This window comes from Protopterus annectens, chromosome 15.part0, assembly GCF_019279795.1.
Source record: "Protopterus annectens isolate FY-2018-M chromosome 15.part0, PAN1.0, whole genome shotgun sequence".
Lineage (NCBI taxonomy): Eukaryota > Metazoa > Chordata > Ceratodontiformes > Protopteridae > Protopterus > Protopterus annectens.
This window is the reverse complement of record NC_056749.1, coordinates 135,208,860-135,225,006: the sequence shown is the minus strand read 5'-3', so window position 1 is coordinate 135,225,006 and position 16,147 is coordinate 135,208,860. Positions and strand designations below refer to the sequence as shown.

Here is a 16,147-nt window from a genome sequence, read left to right as displayed (position 1 = left end):
TTGGGCGCCAAGCTGGCACCTCGGCACCGTAAAAATCTACTGCCAATCATTAGCGGACCGGAGTTCCACTGTGGTGACCCCTAACCGGGAAAAGCTGAAAGAACGACAACTTCCACAGTACCTACACTGGGTGTCGTTCTTTGCTGCTCATTTGATACTAGATGCCTTTGTGAATAACAAGTTTTACTGCCATATGCAGTCCATTTGATTCTTACTTTTAATTTTACACTCCAATACTGACAAAGAAACTGAGTACAACAACACACACTTCTTTTTACATTCAAAAAGTGTGCAATCTCAGCACATTTCAATGGCTCTGTTATTCATGGCGCACACACCTCTATCTCTGATTAGCAAATCACATAGCTCTCCAAATTCACAACCATGCAAATATCTGCAGTGTGCCTTAAAATCAGTCAGTCAAATATGGAAAAGTACTTCCTTGCAACTCCTGATTTATTAGAAGACTATAGCTAACATAGGGTAGAGTCTTCCTTGGTTGACAATGTATGGAGGTCCATTTTCAGTACTGCTAATCTGCTTTTTATTCCTCATTCACTGCATATGCGGTACATACCTTAATGGCTTTCTCACTTACAATGTGCAGAAAAGTACAGTTGTGCGAGTTGAACTTACTGTAACAGTAGATGTTTGAATCATCATTGCTATAGTAACCTAACCTTAGCTATATGGGTTACATCCAGCCAAGAATATAACAGCCAGACAGCTTGCAAAGCTTCAGGGCACTTTCCACACACCCAAACTTTGACACAGCTTGAGCTGAGCTGACTAAAAGACAAGTTTGGGTGCAAAGCCCTTCAGAGCTTTCTTGCCAGTCGACAGAGGAAGACTGCACCCAGAAAGATCAATGCTAGGAAAAAAAAATAAAAATAAATGTCTAACCGTGACATAAAAAACACAAGGGGTGTGAAGGAAGGGTGGGAGTGGTTACTGCAACAGTGATTATTTGAACATCTATTATGGCAAGTTCAACTTACACAACTGTACTATGTTCATCATATTGATCACTGCTGTCGTAGCCTTAGCTCTGTGGGTAGATTACCATAGCTAACTACATTTGGGAGGTAGAAGGAGAAGAGTCCAGAGACCCTGAAGAATGGTCCTAGCAAAATTTGATCTGTACCTAGAGAGGGAATTGAGCTTATTGTGCATTGTGGGAGTGTATACAGAGGACCAAGTAGCAGCTTTTAGAAAATGTCTAGAATCCAACCCTTTCCAAAAAGTCAAAGATGAAACTAGGGCCCTGGAATAGATTTGTTATGCTGAGTATAGCAAAAGGTGATAGCCTTACACAACCTTTTTGAAATGGTTTGTTTTCTTACAGGTTTTCCCTTCTTCTTACCTTCACAAGAAATAAACAACTGATCCAAAGATCTGAAATATTTAGTTCTTAGATAGTACCTGTGTTGGGGGAAGGTAATACAATACACTACAGTTAAAGCCGGATTTACTTTTGTCAGAGGCTTTTAAAGACCAGCTGTTAAAAGTAAATAGCCAATTCAAGGCTACTGATTAAATGCTTGCTTCTGAAGTCTCCTTCACAACTGGGGGTGTGAGTTTGCATCGCACACGTTTTCATCTTATAATCTTAGCAGCATTTCCCTTTGCACAAAAATAAAGGAGAAAACTCAACACAGCATCCAACCACAAAGTTCCACACTACAGTGTAACCACAAAAAGCGTCTACTGTTTGTAGATTATAAGCTTGTGGGACCCGAACCGCTGTCACTAGAACAGGGTAAAAGAATACAGTACTCAAGGGAATGTATAACGTTCCCAAGTCGACCATGAGCAGTTTCCCATCAGCGTGAATACTACATGCATTTATACGGTTTCCGTGACAAACAAACACACACACACACACACTTCTTGTACTTGACTTCTTTGGAGAAAGCGATTCTACTACTTCGTAACATGGTCAGTAACAAACAAAAGCTGAAAATTAAGGACTGCAATATCATATTTTCTGTAAATGTCTGGTAATGCTTCAGACAAAACAATCTTGCATTTGTATGGATTTTGTTTTAAGGAGAAAGGATTGCTTACCATAAAGCGCCATTGGGATGGTGTCATTGCCTGGACGAGGGGCATTGAAGACCACCACTGCTGCGGCGCCCTTATCTACTGCCACTCTGATCTTCTCTGAGAAAGTACAGTTACCCCTCTCTATCAAGGCGATCCAAGGAGTTTCTGGGTCGGAAAAACTAAAGTTAGTCTGCGCAGTGCAAGCCCAGCGGTTAGAAGCACCAGTGGGTATGCGCAGCATCCCCTGGGCGTCTTCCAAGGCAGAATTCATCCCATAGGTACCGCAGTCACATTTCGTCGAGTAAGTTTTGTTGTCCTTCGGGTCAGTGTAGGACACATTCACAACGGCACTGCTCACCTGCCCCGCAGAAGGAGGGGACACTTGCAGTAAAGCCACCATTACGATAATCCAAAAGTCAATCGGTAGTGCTTTGCAGCTAGCCATGGTACACCCTTTTTACGAGAGGGGACCTGAGCTGAAACGTTTAGGCTCCACAGAAACTTGTTAACATACGACAGCACCTCTGTTAGGATACCTGTTGTTACAGGGCAGAGCAGGTGTGTGTAATCACAGCGTCATACGGTAACGCCCCTCGGAGCTGCAGAGAAGCACCCCTCTTGTGTGGGAACCGTAAACGGAGAAGCCTAGTGGTTGGTGTGTAGGTCCCTGCCTGGTACAAAGGGTACTGTAGTGCGTTTTATTTAGAGTAAAGGGGCAGTAAAAAAGGAATCGGCGCTTTACTGAGGAGGGGGATCAGACTACATACGGAGTGTAGCTCTACTACAGTTTCGGTCCTTCTCTGCTAATCTGATGCTTGTATAGCAACGATAGGGATCACGGAGATATGCAGTTTGAGTTCACAATTTTAATTCACATTCTTAATACTTTATGGCTTAAACAGTTACCTGTGGAATCAATAGAAATGATCACTGTTTGATCCTGTAGGACCCAGAGACGGGGGACCGTCTCCAATCTAACATTTGGTTCTACCTTTACTATATGAATGCCTGGTCTATGTTAAAAGCCGATACTTACTGTTGGTTGACATTTGCAAGCCAGTAATTTCTTTCTGTAGCCTTTTATTTACATGCAAGTGAACTGCATAAAACTATTTTCTGTTAGTTTCATCTTTGCTTTTAACAGCCTAGTTAATATGCTTTCAAAAATTACAGTAACAGGAGCCCTGCCCTCCTTGGGAAATTATGATTTATGTGGGCTGCCCTGGCTAGTGGCAATGGGTCTGAACCCGTTTAGAGAACTATTTATCAATACTAGGGTTACACTAACTTTCAAAAACCTAAACCAACCTGTTGGAGATTTATCAACATATTTTTGTTTCCTTATGGCTCTTGCTGAACGTTTCTGTTAGGAAAGGGCTGCCGCTGTACCAATTTACTTCTTATACTGAAGTGATGTGCATCATAAGCTGTCCTTGCGTTTGCCTGAAAATTTTGCTCCAGCCCTCCAAATCCCTTCCAAAACTGGCCATTCTGAAAGAGAAGGTGATGGATTACACTTAAATAATGTAAATAATTACAGGTGAAGACTTCTTTTACTTCAGAAAATGCATATTAATTCACATTTTCTTATTCTGTCACGTTTTCGATTTAATAGTACTAATATTTTAAAATGTGTCCCTTATTATTTGTACATTTGTCCAATACTCTGGATGTAAGCAGTTTGGAGACCATACCTCTCAACTGTCCCTGATATTCAGGGAAGTCCCTAATTTTGACTCAGATTTTACCTGTGTCCCTCTCAATCCCTCCTAAAACTATGAAATTGGGGGAAAAAGAAGGTGAATTACATTTAATAAGTAAAGACAATAATTACGGTTATAGACGTCTTTACTTCAGCAAATGTATATTAATTTATATTATCTTATTCTATCTGTTTCAAATTAATAGTACTAATATTTTAAGAGTCCCTGATTCTTTTGAAATTTGTCCCTGACTGTTGGAGAGCTATGACGCTAATGTTAGCTGTCCCTGAGTTTAAAGTAAAAAAAAAAAAAAAAACCTCAGTCAGTACCAATGACTAAAGACTTTTGTCTGTCAACCACTCCTAAGGTCTCAAGCCTTGGCCTCCAGCCAACTCACTACCTGGTAAACTATACAATGACCCTCCCCTCCCGTCAGGACTCCTTGCTGGTGTTTGTGTCTGAAACCAGCCAAACCGAAGGAAAGCTAATCTGATCCCACACCCATGCTTTCATCACCTGCCCTACCCAAGTGTATCAGTGGCCCAATTTGACTATCAGTAGTTCAAGAAGTAATACATTTGTTTTTGGTTCTGGAAGATCAGAAAGCTGTGGATTCTATTCCCAACTCAGGTAATTAAATTAACGTTTCTATTACTAGCAGTGCAGCATTAGGAGTTGATGCACTCAAGTGTGGCACCTTTAGGATAAGACATTAAATCAAAGTCCCATCTACCAGATATAGTGGCAGCTCAGGTGGATGTAAAAGCTTCCATGGCACTTATGAAAAATAATACTGGGAAATTCCCCAGTACTCTGGCCAGATTTGTCCTAGACCTATGAATACTACCTCATGTCACTTTTGAAAAGAGGCCATTGGCCTAGTGGGACTAACCTGATCAACAAATAGTACATAAATAAATTTAATCATTCAAGTCTGCCCTTCTGTGGTAGTATAACCATGAGAACCTAGCCTGCTCTCCGTTACCATGGGTGAGGAAGGTGAAATCCTTAAAATCTCTTGGAGGAGTCCTTCCTGACCGCTAATATGGTTATGTTTCTGGGCCAACAAGTCCCTAGTTACCATAAGCTATGCTCCTTGCTTGTATGAAGAAGGTTGGGTGGGCTTCTTCTTTGTGTCATTTGTTCTTCTGCTGGAAAGGATGCATCCCCTTACTAGTCTATCTCCACTCCCAGCTATCTATTCAACCCACACACCCCTAACTGCCATACCTACATCCTGCACTACCCTTTCCCCATTTCTTACCCACCTACACCTGCTGTTAAGCATGTTATCACCCCCCAGACAAAATTGTTGAGCCATTGATTCCTTAGTCTATTTTCATTATACATACTGGGAAATTAGTTAAGGACCTTGCTGAAATTCCTCTGTTTCTTAAAAAGAGCTAATGTTAACACTAACTCTCTTATGCTGTCAACTTTCCTAACAGAACAATAATCAAGACTTAACAACTATGTCAAACTGCAGACCATTTAAGGCTTTATCCTAGACTTCAGAACAGAGAATTTGACACATACACATCGATTTATAATATTCCTTCATTGGACAGAACCTCACTGTTTGGATTTTCTCACTCTTTTTTGGCCCAAATCTTCTTATTTACCAAATAACACCCCAACACACACACACACACACACACACACAAAGTTTTCAACCAAACCTACACACATCTGTAAGTCCGATTTGCACGTCATAATCCAGTGAATACTCTACAAATTTTGTCACACAGAGTAACTGGAAAAAAGAATTAAGAATTAGTTGACAACACATGGTGCTTAGTAGTGGAATCTCATTTGGAAATTTCCAAGTGCCTTGCTGAGCCACTCTGACACAGCAAAATAATCATTAACCGCTGTCAGAGGGTATTTCCTACTTCATAAAGATCACAAATCAGATCTTTCAAACATAAACAGAGAGTTGGTAGCCTTTACTGAAGCTGTGGAGGGTATAAGTCTGATGTTTGGATGCATGTAGGCCCTTAGGTAACGAAGTAAAGTATACACAACACAACGCACACACACACACACACACACACACACACACAAGGAATGTAAACATTTGTGTACTCATCATGACAAGAAAACCTTTACTTTCGAACAGCTGACAGGTTATGTGACAGTTAAGTTTACTTAACTATAAAGCTGAACCTTTGTTCATTTATGTGTTTGTGTATATCTTTTGTGTTAGAGTATACCAAGCATCATAGACAACTCCACTCTTTGATTTATCAGAACAACACTGGCCATTAGGTTTGCTTGTTGTTGATAAAAAATAACACATGACAACATGTTCTTTGGGCTGCTGAAAACCTTCCACAAGCATACAGTGAGAAACAAAGCATTTTCAACAGGACTATTTCTTAACTGGTCACACAAGGTGAAAGTCCCCTTTTCACAAGGTGCCACAAGGCTGGCGTTAATTATACAAGTATGGGAGGTAATAGGGGGCTCCTACATGAGAAGAAACTGTGTGTGTGTGTGTGTGTGTGTGTGTGTGTGTGTGTGTGTGTGTGTGTGTGTGTGTAGGGAAGTGTTAAGATGTATTTTCTCAAGAAATTTCCAGTAGTGGCAAAACAATCATCTTAAGCAAAAGAAGGCAACAGCAGTTAAGTGGACCTAAAGGAGTAATGAAGTTCTCTGTGGAGTATCAGGCAAGTTAAAGTACAAAAATGAAAACAACAGTGGCTTGGGGAGGTTATCATTACTGCTATAATAGAATAAACTAATGAACCAGTGCCGGGACAGCAGTATCGTTGGATCTGCACCTACAAAAAGACCAAAATAAATGACAGCAATAAAACCCTCTGCATTGTCTCTCTGGAATCTAATGAACTCTCTGCAAAGATTTAAACTACACTGACCAGTCCGAAAGAATATGTCTAGTAAAACTCATTGGAATTTGTAGATTGTTTTATTTGTGTTTTCCTGTCCATAGTGCTCCTATGTCCATCAGCTAGCGTACTTGTACTTCCTCTATCCAGTGATCTGAAGGTCCAGCTTACCCCCACAACATGGGCCATCCCAAGTGTTTGTGTGAGGAGACAACAGAGAAAAGGCCCAAGTTATCTTTGGGCTAGAGAATTACATAGCAATCTTGTTACAGGGTCATCCTCAGTGCAGTCCGAGAGGTTTTGCAGCCTAACTGCCATCCCCTCCAGCAGCTATACTATGTGCTGCATGCTATAGCTCACAAAACAGGGGCCAGAGACATGTGTCTGCACTGCCCAGTCATCTATTTCCTCTGGTAACATTGATGACTGAGCATGTCTGGACTTGTCTAAAGGTCACTGTTTCAGCAAATCAAGCTACCTCCCTCCCACCCCAGAACTGTTGCACAGCCAGCATCATTCAGCTGCTCACTGCCACTATCTCAGCTTGGGTTGTCCAGCATCTAGGGCACCAGCTGACCTACAGACTTGCTAGGTCACAGTTATGGCTTTAACCTCTGCACCAATTAACTGGCTTTTAAGTTTGAACACATTTAGTGGTCCTGTAACTGCTTTGCAATTATAATAGCATGGCAGAGGCATTTTTTTTCCATTTTCTTTCCTTTAGTAAAAGCATGGTGTGAAATATACTCAGCTTAGGTTATCACTACTAATTCAGACATCAAAACAAGCTAACTAGGCAACTGTGTTTCTGGCTGAATTACCAAATCATCTAATTTTTTTGCCCTAAAATCAATCACCTGAAATAGTCTGTTATAAAAACACCTGTCAACCATGCACAGTGGGAATGAAATAAAACAGTGTCTTTTTTATGGTGTGGGACAGCCACTAGCCAGTGAAGCCACACCATATAAAACGTCTTGCTTTATCACTGACCAGTTAGTATGTGGCCATGAGGATAGAGCCATTACATCAGTGCTCCTTATCTCAGCTTCATAATGATTTGACAGAGAAGAAACTGTGCCATTCTCACCAATAACACATTAAGTATTGTTTACATTGGTGCTATATGCAAAAAAAAAAAAGAAGTTATGTCATACCATAACGTTCCATCTGTGTTGTTGACCTTCATTCATTCATTACTGATCAGTTATCAGTTCTGTCCTCGGAATCGAGCCGGCCAAATATCAAGCTTGCGTCAGCCAAAAACTCTCGAGCCAATGTCCTACCCAGAATGCTCTGCTCCCTGTTACCTCAGATTGAGTTTTCAAGTTGATAGATAAAAGTAGAGCCTACCTCTGGTCATAACAGACCTACAATAAAGGAGTATATGAGATCAACCAGGAATCTCTGGAGGGGAATGGAGGGTGGGAAGTAATGAATGAATGAAGATCAAGAACACAGATGGAACGTTATGGTAAGACATAACTTCGTTATCTGATGTTGTTAATCTTTGTTCATTCCTTACTGATGGGACAGAGTCCCCAGCTACCTGTGTGGCTCTCATAGAAGGACATTCCTGAGCACCATGGAGCCAAAAGAAGCTCTACCTCTGGAGGCCAAGTCCAATTTGTAATGAAGAATAAAGGTATGAGGTTTGGCCCAAGTCGCAGCTGAGCAAATATCATTGAGGGAAGCCTTAGCATGGAAAGCTGCTGAAGTTACCATAGACCTTGTAGAATGGGCTTTCACTCTGTGAGGGAAAGTGACGTTTTTGTTGTAGATAAAGGTAATGCAATTTCTCAACCATGAAGCCAATGTAACTTTTGAGACAGGATGACCTCATCTTGGTCCAGAAAAAGCCAGGAATAGTTGGTCTGATTTATGGGTAGATTTTGTTCTGACCAGATAAAATCGTATTTGCCTATGAACATCCAAGGAGTGCAGGCAATACTCTCCCTTGTTAGCGGGGTTAGGTAAGAATACCGGAAGGTCAATGGATTGGTTGCTAGATCGCTCAGACACCACTTTTGGTAAAAATGTAGAATTTAGCTGCTATCTCAAATTTCCACATTGGTTTTCACGATGCTTCGCTTATGTCACATAGACTCTGTAAACTTTCTTGAAGGGGTACTCCACTTAAAACCTCCCTTTAGAGAACCAGTACAACCTTGGGATTTGGTCTTGGTTCTGCAAACTCTGACAGCTCCCCCCTTTGAACCTGCATCTTCATGTGATGTAAAATATCTCTCTTGGAAAACTTTGTTTCTGATTGCAATCACATCAGACAGATGCTTGTCAAAACTTCAAGCCTTATGCATCAAACCTCCCTATCTTATAAGATAGGGAGGTTTGATGCATAAGGCTTGAAGTTTTGACAAGCATCTGTCTGATGTGATTGCAATCAGAAACAAAGTTTTCCAAGAGAGATATTTTACATCACATGAAGATGCAGGTTCAAAGGGGGGAGCTGTCAGAGTTTGCAGAACCAAGACCAAATCCCAAGGTTGTACTGGTTCTCTAAAGGGAGGTTTTAAGTGGAGTACCCCTTCAAGAAAGTTTACAGAGTCTATGTGACATAAGCGAAGCATCGTGAAAACCAATGTGGAAATTTGAGATAGCAGCTAAATGCACACGAATAGTAGAGGCAGACACCCCAGAGTCAAAAAGATGTGATAAGTAGTCCAAAACCACCAAAACTGGGGCAGACAAGGAGTCTAATTGTTTATTCACTGCCCATAAAGAGAACCTTTTCCATTTATTAAGATAGATTAGTCTGGTGGAAGATTTATGAGATGCAATAAGAATACTGTGCACAGGGGACAATAGGTTTTCATGCCTGGTAATCATTGGAAGTGGAAAAACCAAGCTGTCAGTTTCAGGGTTGTTAGACTGGGGTGAGTCAGACTCTGGAGATAGGAGATCAACTTTGGAGATGGATTCAGGATCCACAGTTGATCTAGCAGGTGAGGCCAGAGGAAAGGAAACAAGACTTGTCGAGGCCAGTATGGAGCAATGAGGATCACTTTGCTCTTCAACTGTCGTGCTTTCTTCAGAAATTGGGAGATGAGGGGAAGAGGAGGTTAAACATAAAGTAGACCTGAGGGCCAAGCATGGACAACAGCATCTCTCAGTGACTGTACCCGAGAGGGGATAATGGCAAAATAGTTGCTGCACTTGAAGTTGGTTGGGGAGGCAAATAGGTCACAGCAAGGCTGGCCCCGGTGGTTGAAGATTCTTGCCGCTATCATAAGATTGAGAGGCCACTTGTGAGGTTGCAAAATGCACCTGTTCAGTTTGTCCGCTATCACGTTGGAGCTCCCAGGAATGTGCATTGCAATTAGAAAACGTTTGGAAGCCGATTGCCATATTCTCAAGGCCTCTTGGCATAACAAGTAAGATCTGGTGCCCCCTTGTTTGTTGATGTACCAGACCACTAACATGTTACCTGATTGGATCACAATAGTCCCTGACAAAAAGAAGGAATGAAATGCTTGCAACGCTAGTAGCACCACCCTCAGTTCCAGGACATTGATATGCAAAAGGGCCTCTGTCACCAACCAGGTGCCTTGGACCGAGTTTCCCTAGCATAGCCCCCCCACCCCATCAGGGAGGTGTCTGTGGTCACCGTGGCTATTAGTTGATGGGGGTTGAAGGGGCGAGATTATTGTTGGGGATTTCAAAACATCCACCAGAGTAAATCTTGCTTGCATCTTTGAGTTACACTTATCTGAAAAGACAAAGGATGTTATATAGGGTACCACTGAGTGAAAAGTAGCCAATGAAGGAGCCTCATATGGAATCTGGCTAGAGGAACAATGGCGATCGAGGCTGCCATTGACCCCAAGAGTTGGAGTATAGGAGCAGGAGATTTGTAGTGACAGAGCAGCAGTTGAACCTGTCGCTTTATTCTATGAAGCGTGTGGCCTGGAAGGGATGTTGTGCAATTTCTCATGTCCAACAGTACCCCTATAAATTCCAAAGACTGAGCTGGGGTTGTGTTGGATTTCTCCCAGTTTATAGTGATTCCCAGGCTTTGTGCTGTGAGGAGAGCATAGTACAGGGCTTCTTCCAGTAGATGCTTGGTGGGGGTGGTGAAGAGCCAGTTGTCTAGATATGGAAACGCCTGGAATCCTTGAAGTCGCAAGTGAACGATAACCACTGCCATGCATTTGGTGAACACTCTGGGGCTGTAGAGAGACCAAAGGGCAGAGCTCGAAATTGGTATTGACTGGCTCCTATGCAGAAGCGGAGGTATCTTCTTGAGCATTTGTCCATTTTTATGTGGTAATACGCATCTTGAAGATCTACAGAGCACATCCAATCATCTTCTTCCAGAAGAGGAAGGACAGACTGAACCGTGACCATCCGGACTTTCTCTATTTTTACAAATTTGTTCAGTGTGCTGAGATCCAGAATTAGCCTCCAATCCCCTATCTTTTTTGACACTAAAAAGAACCCTGAGTAAAAACCAGATCCTATCTGGTCTGGGAGGACCGTCTGGATGACTCTTTTTTGTAGCAGCTTTTGGATTTCATGTGCTGCTGCTTCCCTTTGACTGGGTGGAATGTCGGATAATACTGTGGATGAAACTGGACAAAGATGGAAGGGGATGTGATAGCCTCTGGATATTATCCATTGTACCCAAGAGTCGGTGGTTATATTTTGCCAGGCAGTGGGGAACAAGGAAAAAAGACCCCTGACCACTTCCAGAGGTGAGTAGTCGGGCAACACTTCAGGAGCGCTGATAGGGTTGGCCAGAGCAGGAATCTCTGGAACCCCAGTTTCACAGACCTCCTCCATCCTGAAAGGGGCATCTTCCATTGGAGTTTCCCCCTCTGTCTCTAGGGGAGAACTCGGCACGTGCATCCTGGAAAGAGCCCTGTGATTTCCTGTGCCACATCTTCCCACTCCTCTGATTTCTGGAGTAGAATTGCTGAGGAGTGGAGTGTCTGACACCAATGGCAGACAAGGTCTTGCCATCTTGTTTGCACCTTGCCAGCGTGTCTTTCACTTTACAGCCAAACAAAGAAGTGGCCTCCATGGGGGCATTCATGAAGGAATCCTTAAAGGAGTCCGCAAAGTCACAAAGGTGCATCCAGGCATGTCATCTGGTAACTATACCTACACCTGCTGTTCTAGCCGCCCCTTCCATTGCATGAGAAATAAGATGCATGTAAGAGTTGGGAATGGACTCCAGGATGGCTATCTGAGAAGCCATGTTGTCACAGACCTCATCAGAAACAGCTCCTGCCAGGGTTTCAGAGAGCTGGTTGATATGATCCCTCTGAAGCCTGGTAAAGTGTGCCAAATAGTTCAAAGACCTTACGGTGAAGGTCAATGAAGCAAACACATGCTTCCCTAGTCTATCTATCGCCCTGGACTCCTTGTTGGGTGGACGGACAGTTTGGTTCTCTTCTGCCAAATCCTTCTTAGTTGCAACCGCCACCACCACAGCATTTACTGGAAGACCTCGTGACCAATGTGGGTGCTCAGCATGGGGCAATAATATTTTATCCAGTCTCCTTGGTATCACTTCCAGGGTGTCAGGAGCCTTCCATGCACATTGGACGATGAACTGGATGAGCTCATTGGCAGGCTGGGTGACCCAAGAGGTAGGGGGGGCTGGGCACGAAAAGCCTGCAGGAATACAGATTCCTCAGAGGAAGGATTAGAGGACTTCCAGTCACTCCTCTGTCTAAGGATCTCAAGGATGTCACCAAAGGACACCTCATCAGAGGATGACCATGGGGACCCTTCCCTGTCATCAAAATCTGTATCTTCAGTCAGTGACTCCTCAGTGGAGTCCATGTGCTTCCTCTTGCATGATGCTTTGCGAGGTACTTCCTCAATAGGAGGTTCTGGGGAAGCTTGCAAAGAGGGGGGTCTCCTGAGGAGGAGAAACCTGAGGCCCTTGTGCCCAGTGTCCGGTGGTTGAGGCTTGTTACAGTTGCGGCACAGAGGGGGGAGAGGACTCCGACATGTGGGATTTGCCAGCGGAGGCAAGTGCCCTCTCCATGGCCTGGAAGGCCGGCCCACTCAAGAAGGGATGGGAGCCTGGAACTGAGCATGACAACCTCGGAACCAGGGTCACACCCCACCCCGATGATCCCACCCCAGACCAGAAGCCTCAAGAGGACCATGAACCATGAGAGAAAGAGGATCCCTGGAGAGTGCCATAGAAAAAAATCAGCTTGGAACCAGGAATGCCCTCCCCCATAGCACAGTCATTGGCCTGAGAACAGCCTGATGCCCCGTGCACTGAGGGCCACAAGGACGACTCTGGTTTCAAAGTGAGATTCACTATTGGAGTCGAAGGAAGGGAAGCTGCTGTCAGAGTAATAGGCTTAGAAACTTGGGTAGAAGCCGCAGGATGACTGTACGTTGGAGTTTGAGGAGCTATACATTCACCTGAAGGAGGGAATGTTGGCTTTGGCTGAGAGAGACCTCTGGCCACAAGCAAATGGTCAGCAAGCCACAACACATCTTGCTCAGAGAGACTCTTGGTTGACCTCACAGAGAAAGCTGATGGTGATTCTGGCCTTTCTAGAAAAGGACTATATTGACTACCAGCAAATGGATCCAAGGAAGGAGAATGCCTGGCCCTTGCTAATTCAAGAGGTGCAGAGCACGGAACCAAGGATGTCTGCACCAAAGAAAATGGTGTGGAAGTAGTCTGTGCAGACAACATCAGTGCCATAGAAGTTGAAGGTGTCTGCACCATAAAGGCAAAAGTCTGCCCCAATGGATACAGTGCCATCAAGGAAAGTGTCTGCATCGGTAATAAGGATGGTGCCAAGAAGGACTGCACTGAAGAACATGTTGGTGCCAAAAATGTCTGTGCCATGGAGTACAGAAAAGTCATACTCAGAGCCGAAGGGGATTGTACCACTGGTGCTGAAGGGGACTGTACCTGCATGGATGGTGTCGGTAAGGGCTGCGATGGAACTGGCGGAGCTGTAGTTGTCTGCACCGGGAACTCCGGTGCCGGTGTCGATAAGGAAGACATAGCTGGAGCCAGAATCATTTGGGGCGGTGCCGAGCCTGGAGCCGACAGGTCACAGGTGGCAGCACTGAAGTAGTCATCAATTTCACCTTCTTATGAGTCGACTCTCTACAATCTCCAGAGGGAGAAGAAGGGAGCAACCACAATGATGAAGAGGAAGAACACCTCTTACAGGGTTTAACAGCAGAGGGTGAGCTCTCTGACCCAGAAATAACCTCAGAGAAAGGAGATTTGAGAAGACCTTTCAATATTAACTTATTCTTCCTCTTGTTAAAAGTCTTGGTTGAAAAATTTTACAAATCCCACACAGGGGATCCACAGTAAGGTGGGAGACATTCAGATAGTAGACACAGAAGTCATGGCCATCAGAAAGTGGTAACTTACGGCCGCAATCCTTACACTGCTTGAAACCAATGATGGTAATGAAGAATTACCTCAAAGGTAAAAAAAAGGGTAATAAAGGGAAAAGACTAAAGGGAGAGAGTCTAAAGTATGCGATAGGGTAGGAAAATATTAGTAGAAACTATTTGAAAATATTTAAAGTAAGAACAATGTATAAAACTTTAAAAAAATTAGACACTTAGCTGAGAGAGTGGAGAGAGTGGCTTGACATGGCTGTACAGCAATGTGGCAAAAGTGATCTGAGGTAACAGGGAGCAGAGCATTCTGGGTAGGATTCTGGGTAGCCTTTTTGGTTGATGCGAACTTGATATTTGGCTGGCTCAGTTCCAAGGGCAGAACTGATAACCCATCAGTAAGGAATGAATGAATATTAACAACATCAGATGTATAAATACATCAATGTGATCAAGGGAAAACTTTCAGCAGTGTGAGGCTATAATATGTAATGGCTTTGTGAAGAAAACTCCAGAGTTCAAACACATAGCCTCTGGAGAGGCTGAGATTTAAAAAAGCTTAAGCGAGGGGGTTGTCAGCAACATACTATGCACTAACAAGGCAGTCTGCTATTTTGTCTGGGTCCATGGAGTTTTAATTTTTAGTTTTGGTAATATCTTTCAGGATCTGGTCGATAGTAATAACAGGGGAGCACTGTTAAAATATTCACTGGACAGTACAGTGCAGCATGAGGATGGAGAAAATTTTGAATTAAGTTGATAAATGTTTTGAAAGATGCATTTGGATCTGAGTTTGGAAAACAAAACTGTAGGACCATTACTGGATATTTCCCAGCACGACTTTATAAAGAAATAGATCTGCATTTTCAAACTTGTACAATTTTACAATCCTGATAATATGGATCAAGATTCTGAAAGTGGAATTATTGTGTTTATCTATCTAAGGGATTTTATAGCTTATTGCATTCTGTTATTATCAGCTCAATGGCATCAAAGAGTCAGAATTAATAACTAATACTTAATGGGAGTGCTGTCCAATTTGGGGTCCCACAAAGATCGATCTTGTGTCTAATCTTATTCAGTACGGTCCTTTCATACTTCCCACTGTCAGATAAGTTTTGGGTAACTAAATACACTGACGATATAAACATTTTGCATTTGTGACTAACCAAGATGATATTGTTAAACTTAATAAGATTCTGGAAAAAGTATTTAATTGGTTGACAGAACAAGGCCTGGACATCAATAAAGACAAGTGTGGAGTCATGTAATTTGGCAAACAATGACCATGGGCTTTAGCATGTCAGTGAGCTATTGAGTTAAGTACACTAATCACATATAAAGATCTGGAAATCACTGGATGTAGCACTTTAAATTTTAGAACTCAGGCAATGATTACTAAATCTAAAGCTATGAAGATAGTTGGAATTATTCTTAAAAACTTTTGAACAAGAGATACTTCATGATGAGGAAATCCACAAAGTAATGAATGTTGAATTATTGCATCCCAAAATTCATTTTAGTGATGATAATTATACTTTTAGAATAGACAATTGCGTGTCTTAATGTAGCTATATTTCATTTAAGGTTCAAAAGTTCATACTAATCGGGGGGCGTGGCTAGCATGGTCATGGTGTAGCAGCAGATTTCACAAGCTCCACTAAGGAAAATATATCTTCACTGGAAATTTGTCTCATATCAAGGAAAAGTGGATTTATTTTTACAGAATATGATAGTATTCAACATACTCTTCAAGCATATCTACTTATAAATCGAAATTGGATATAATTTCCAGTCAAAAATTTCATCTGAATAAGTGCTTCACTTCTGGGAGATTTTCAGCATGAGTTATATTAAGGCAAACAACCAGGACTCCAGTCTAAAAAAAGAACTGCAGACTTTAATAACCAATATTCAAGACCTCACAACTAAGATTGCTAAAACTGACTGTAAAATTGACAACTTTAAAGAAAAAGCTACTAAGCAGATGGATATTCTTCATGAAGATTTAAAACAGCAAAAAATCCAAATAACAAGTATTGAGGAAGCGTTAACAGACTTTGATGGAAGACTACTAGAAAATGAAAGCAACATGGAATTTTTGCTTAAACAAAATACCACATTACAACATAAACTGGATGATTTAGAGAATAGATCACGTTGGAATAATATAAGGATTTTTGGACTTCA

General features: G+C 42.4%; 1 protein-coding gene across 1 annotated transcript in view; it reads right to left on the bottom strand.

Moving 5' to 3' along the window:
- RNF128 (ring finger protein 128) overlaps nucleotides 1-2,597 on the bottom strand; it is a 1,151,289-nt gene extending 1,148,692 nt beyond the window's left edge. Inside the window, exon 1 of the mRNA XM_044057624.1 lies at nucleotides 2,068-2,597. Coding sequence (XP_043913559.1) covers nucleotides 2,068-2,491 — 424 coding nt within the window. The 5' untranslated portion in view covers nucleotides 2,492-2,597. The remainder of the gene's footprint in view (nucleotides 1-2,067) is intronic.
- Between the last annotated feature and the right edge of the window lie 13,550 nt (nucleotides 2,598-16,147).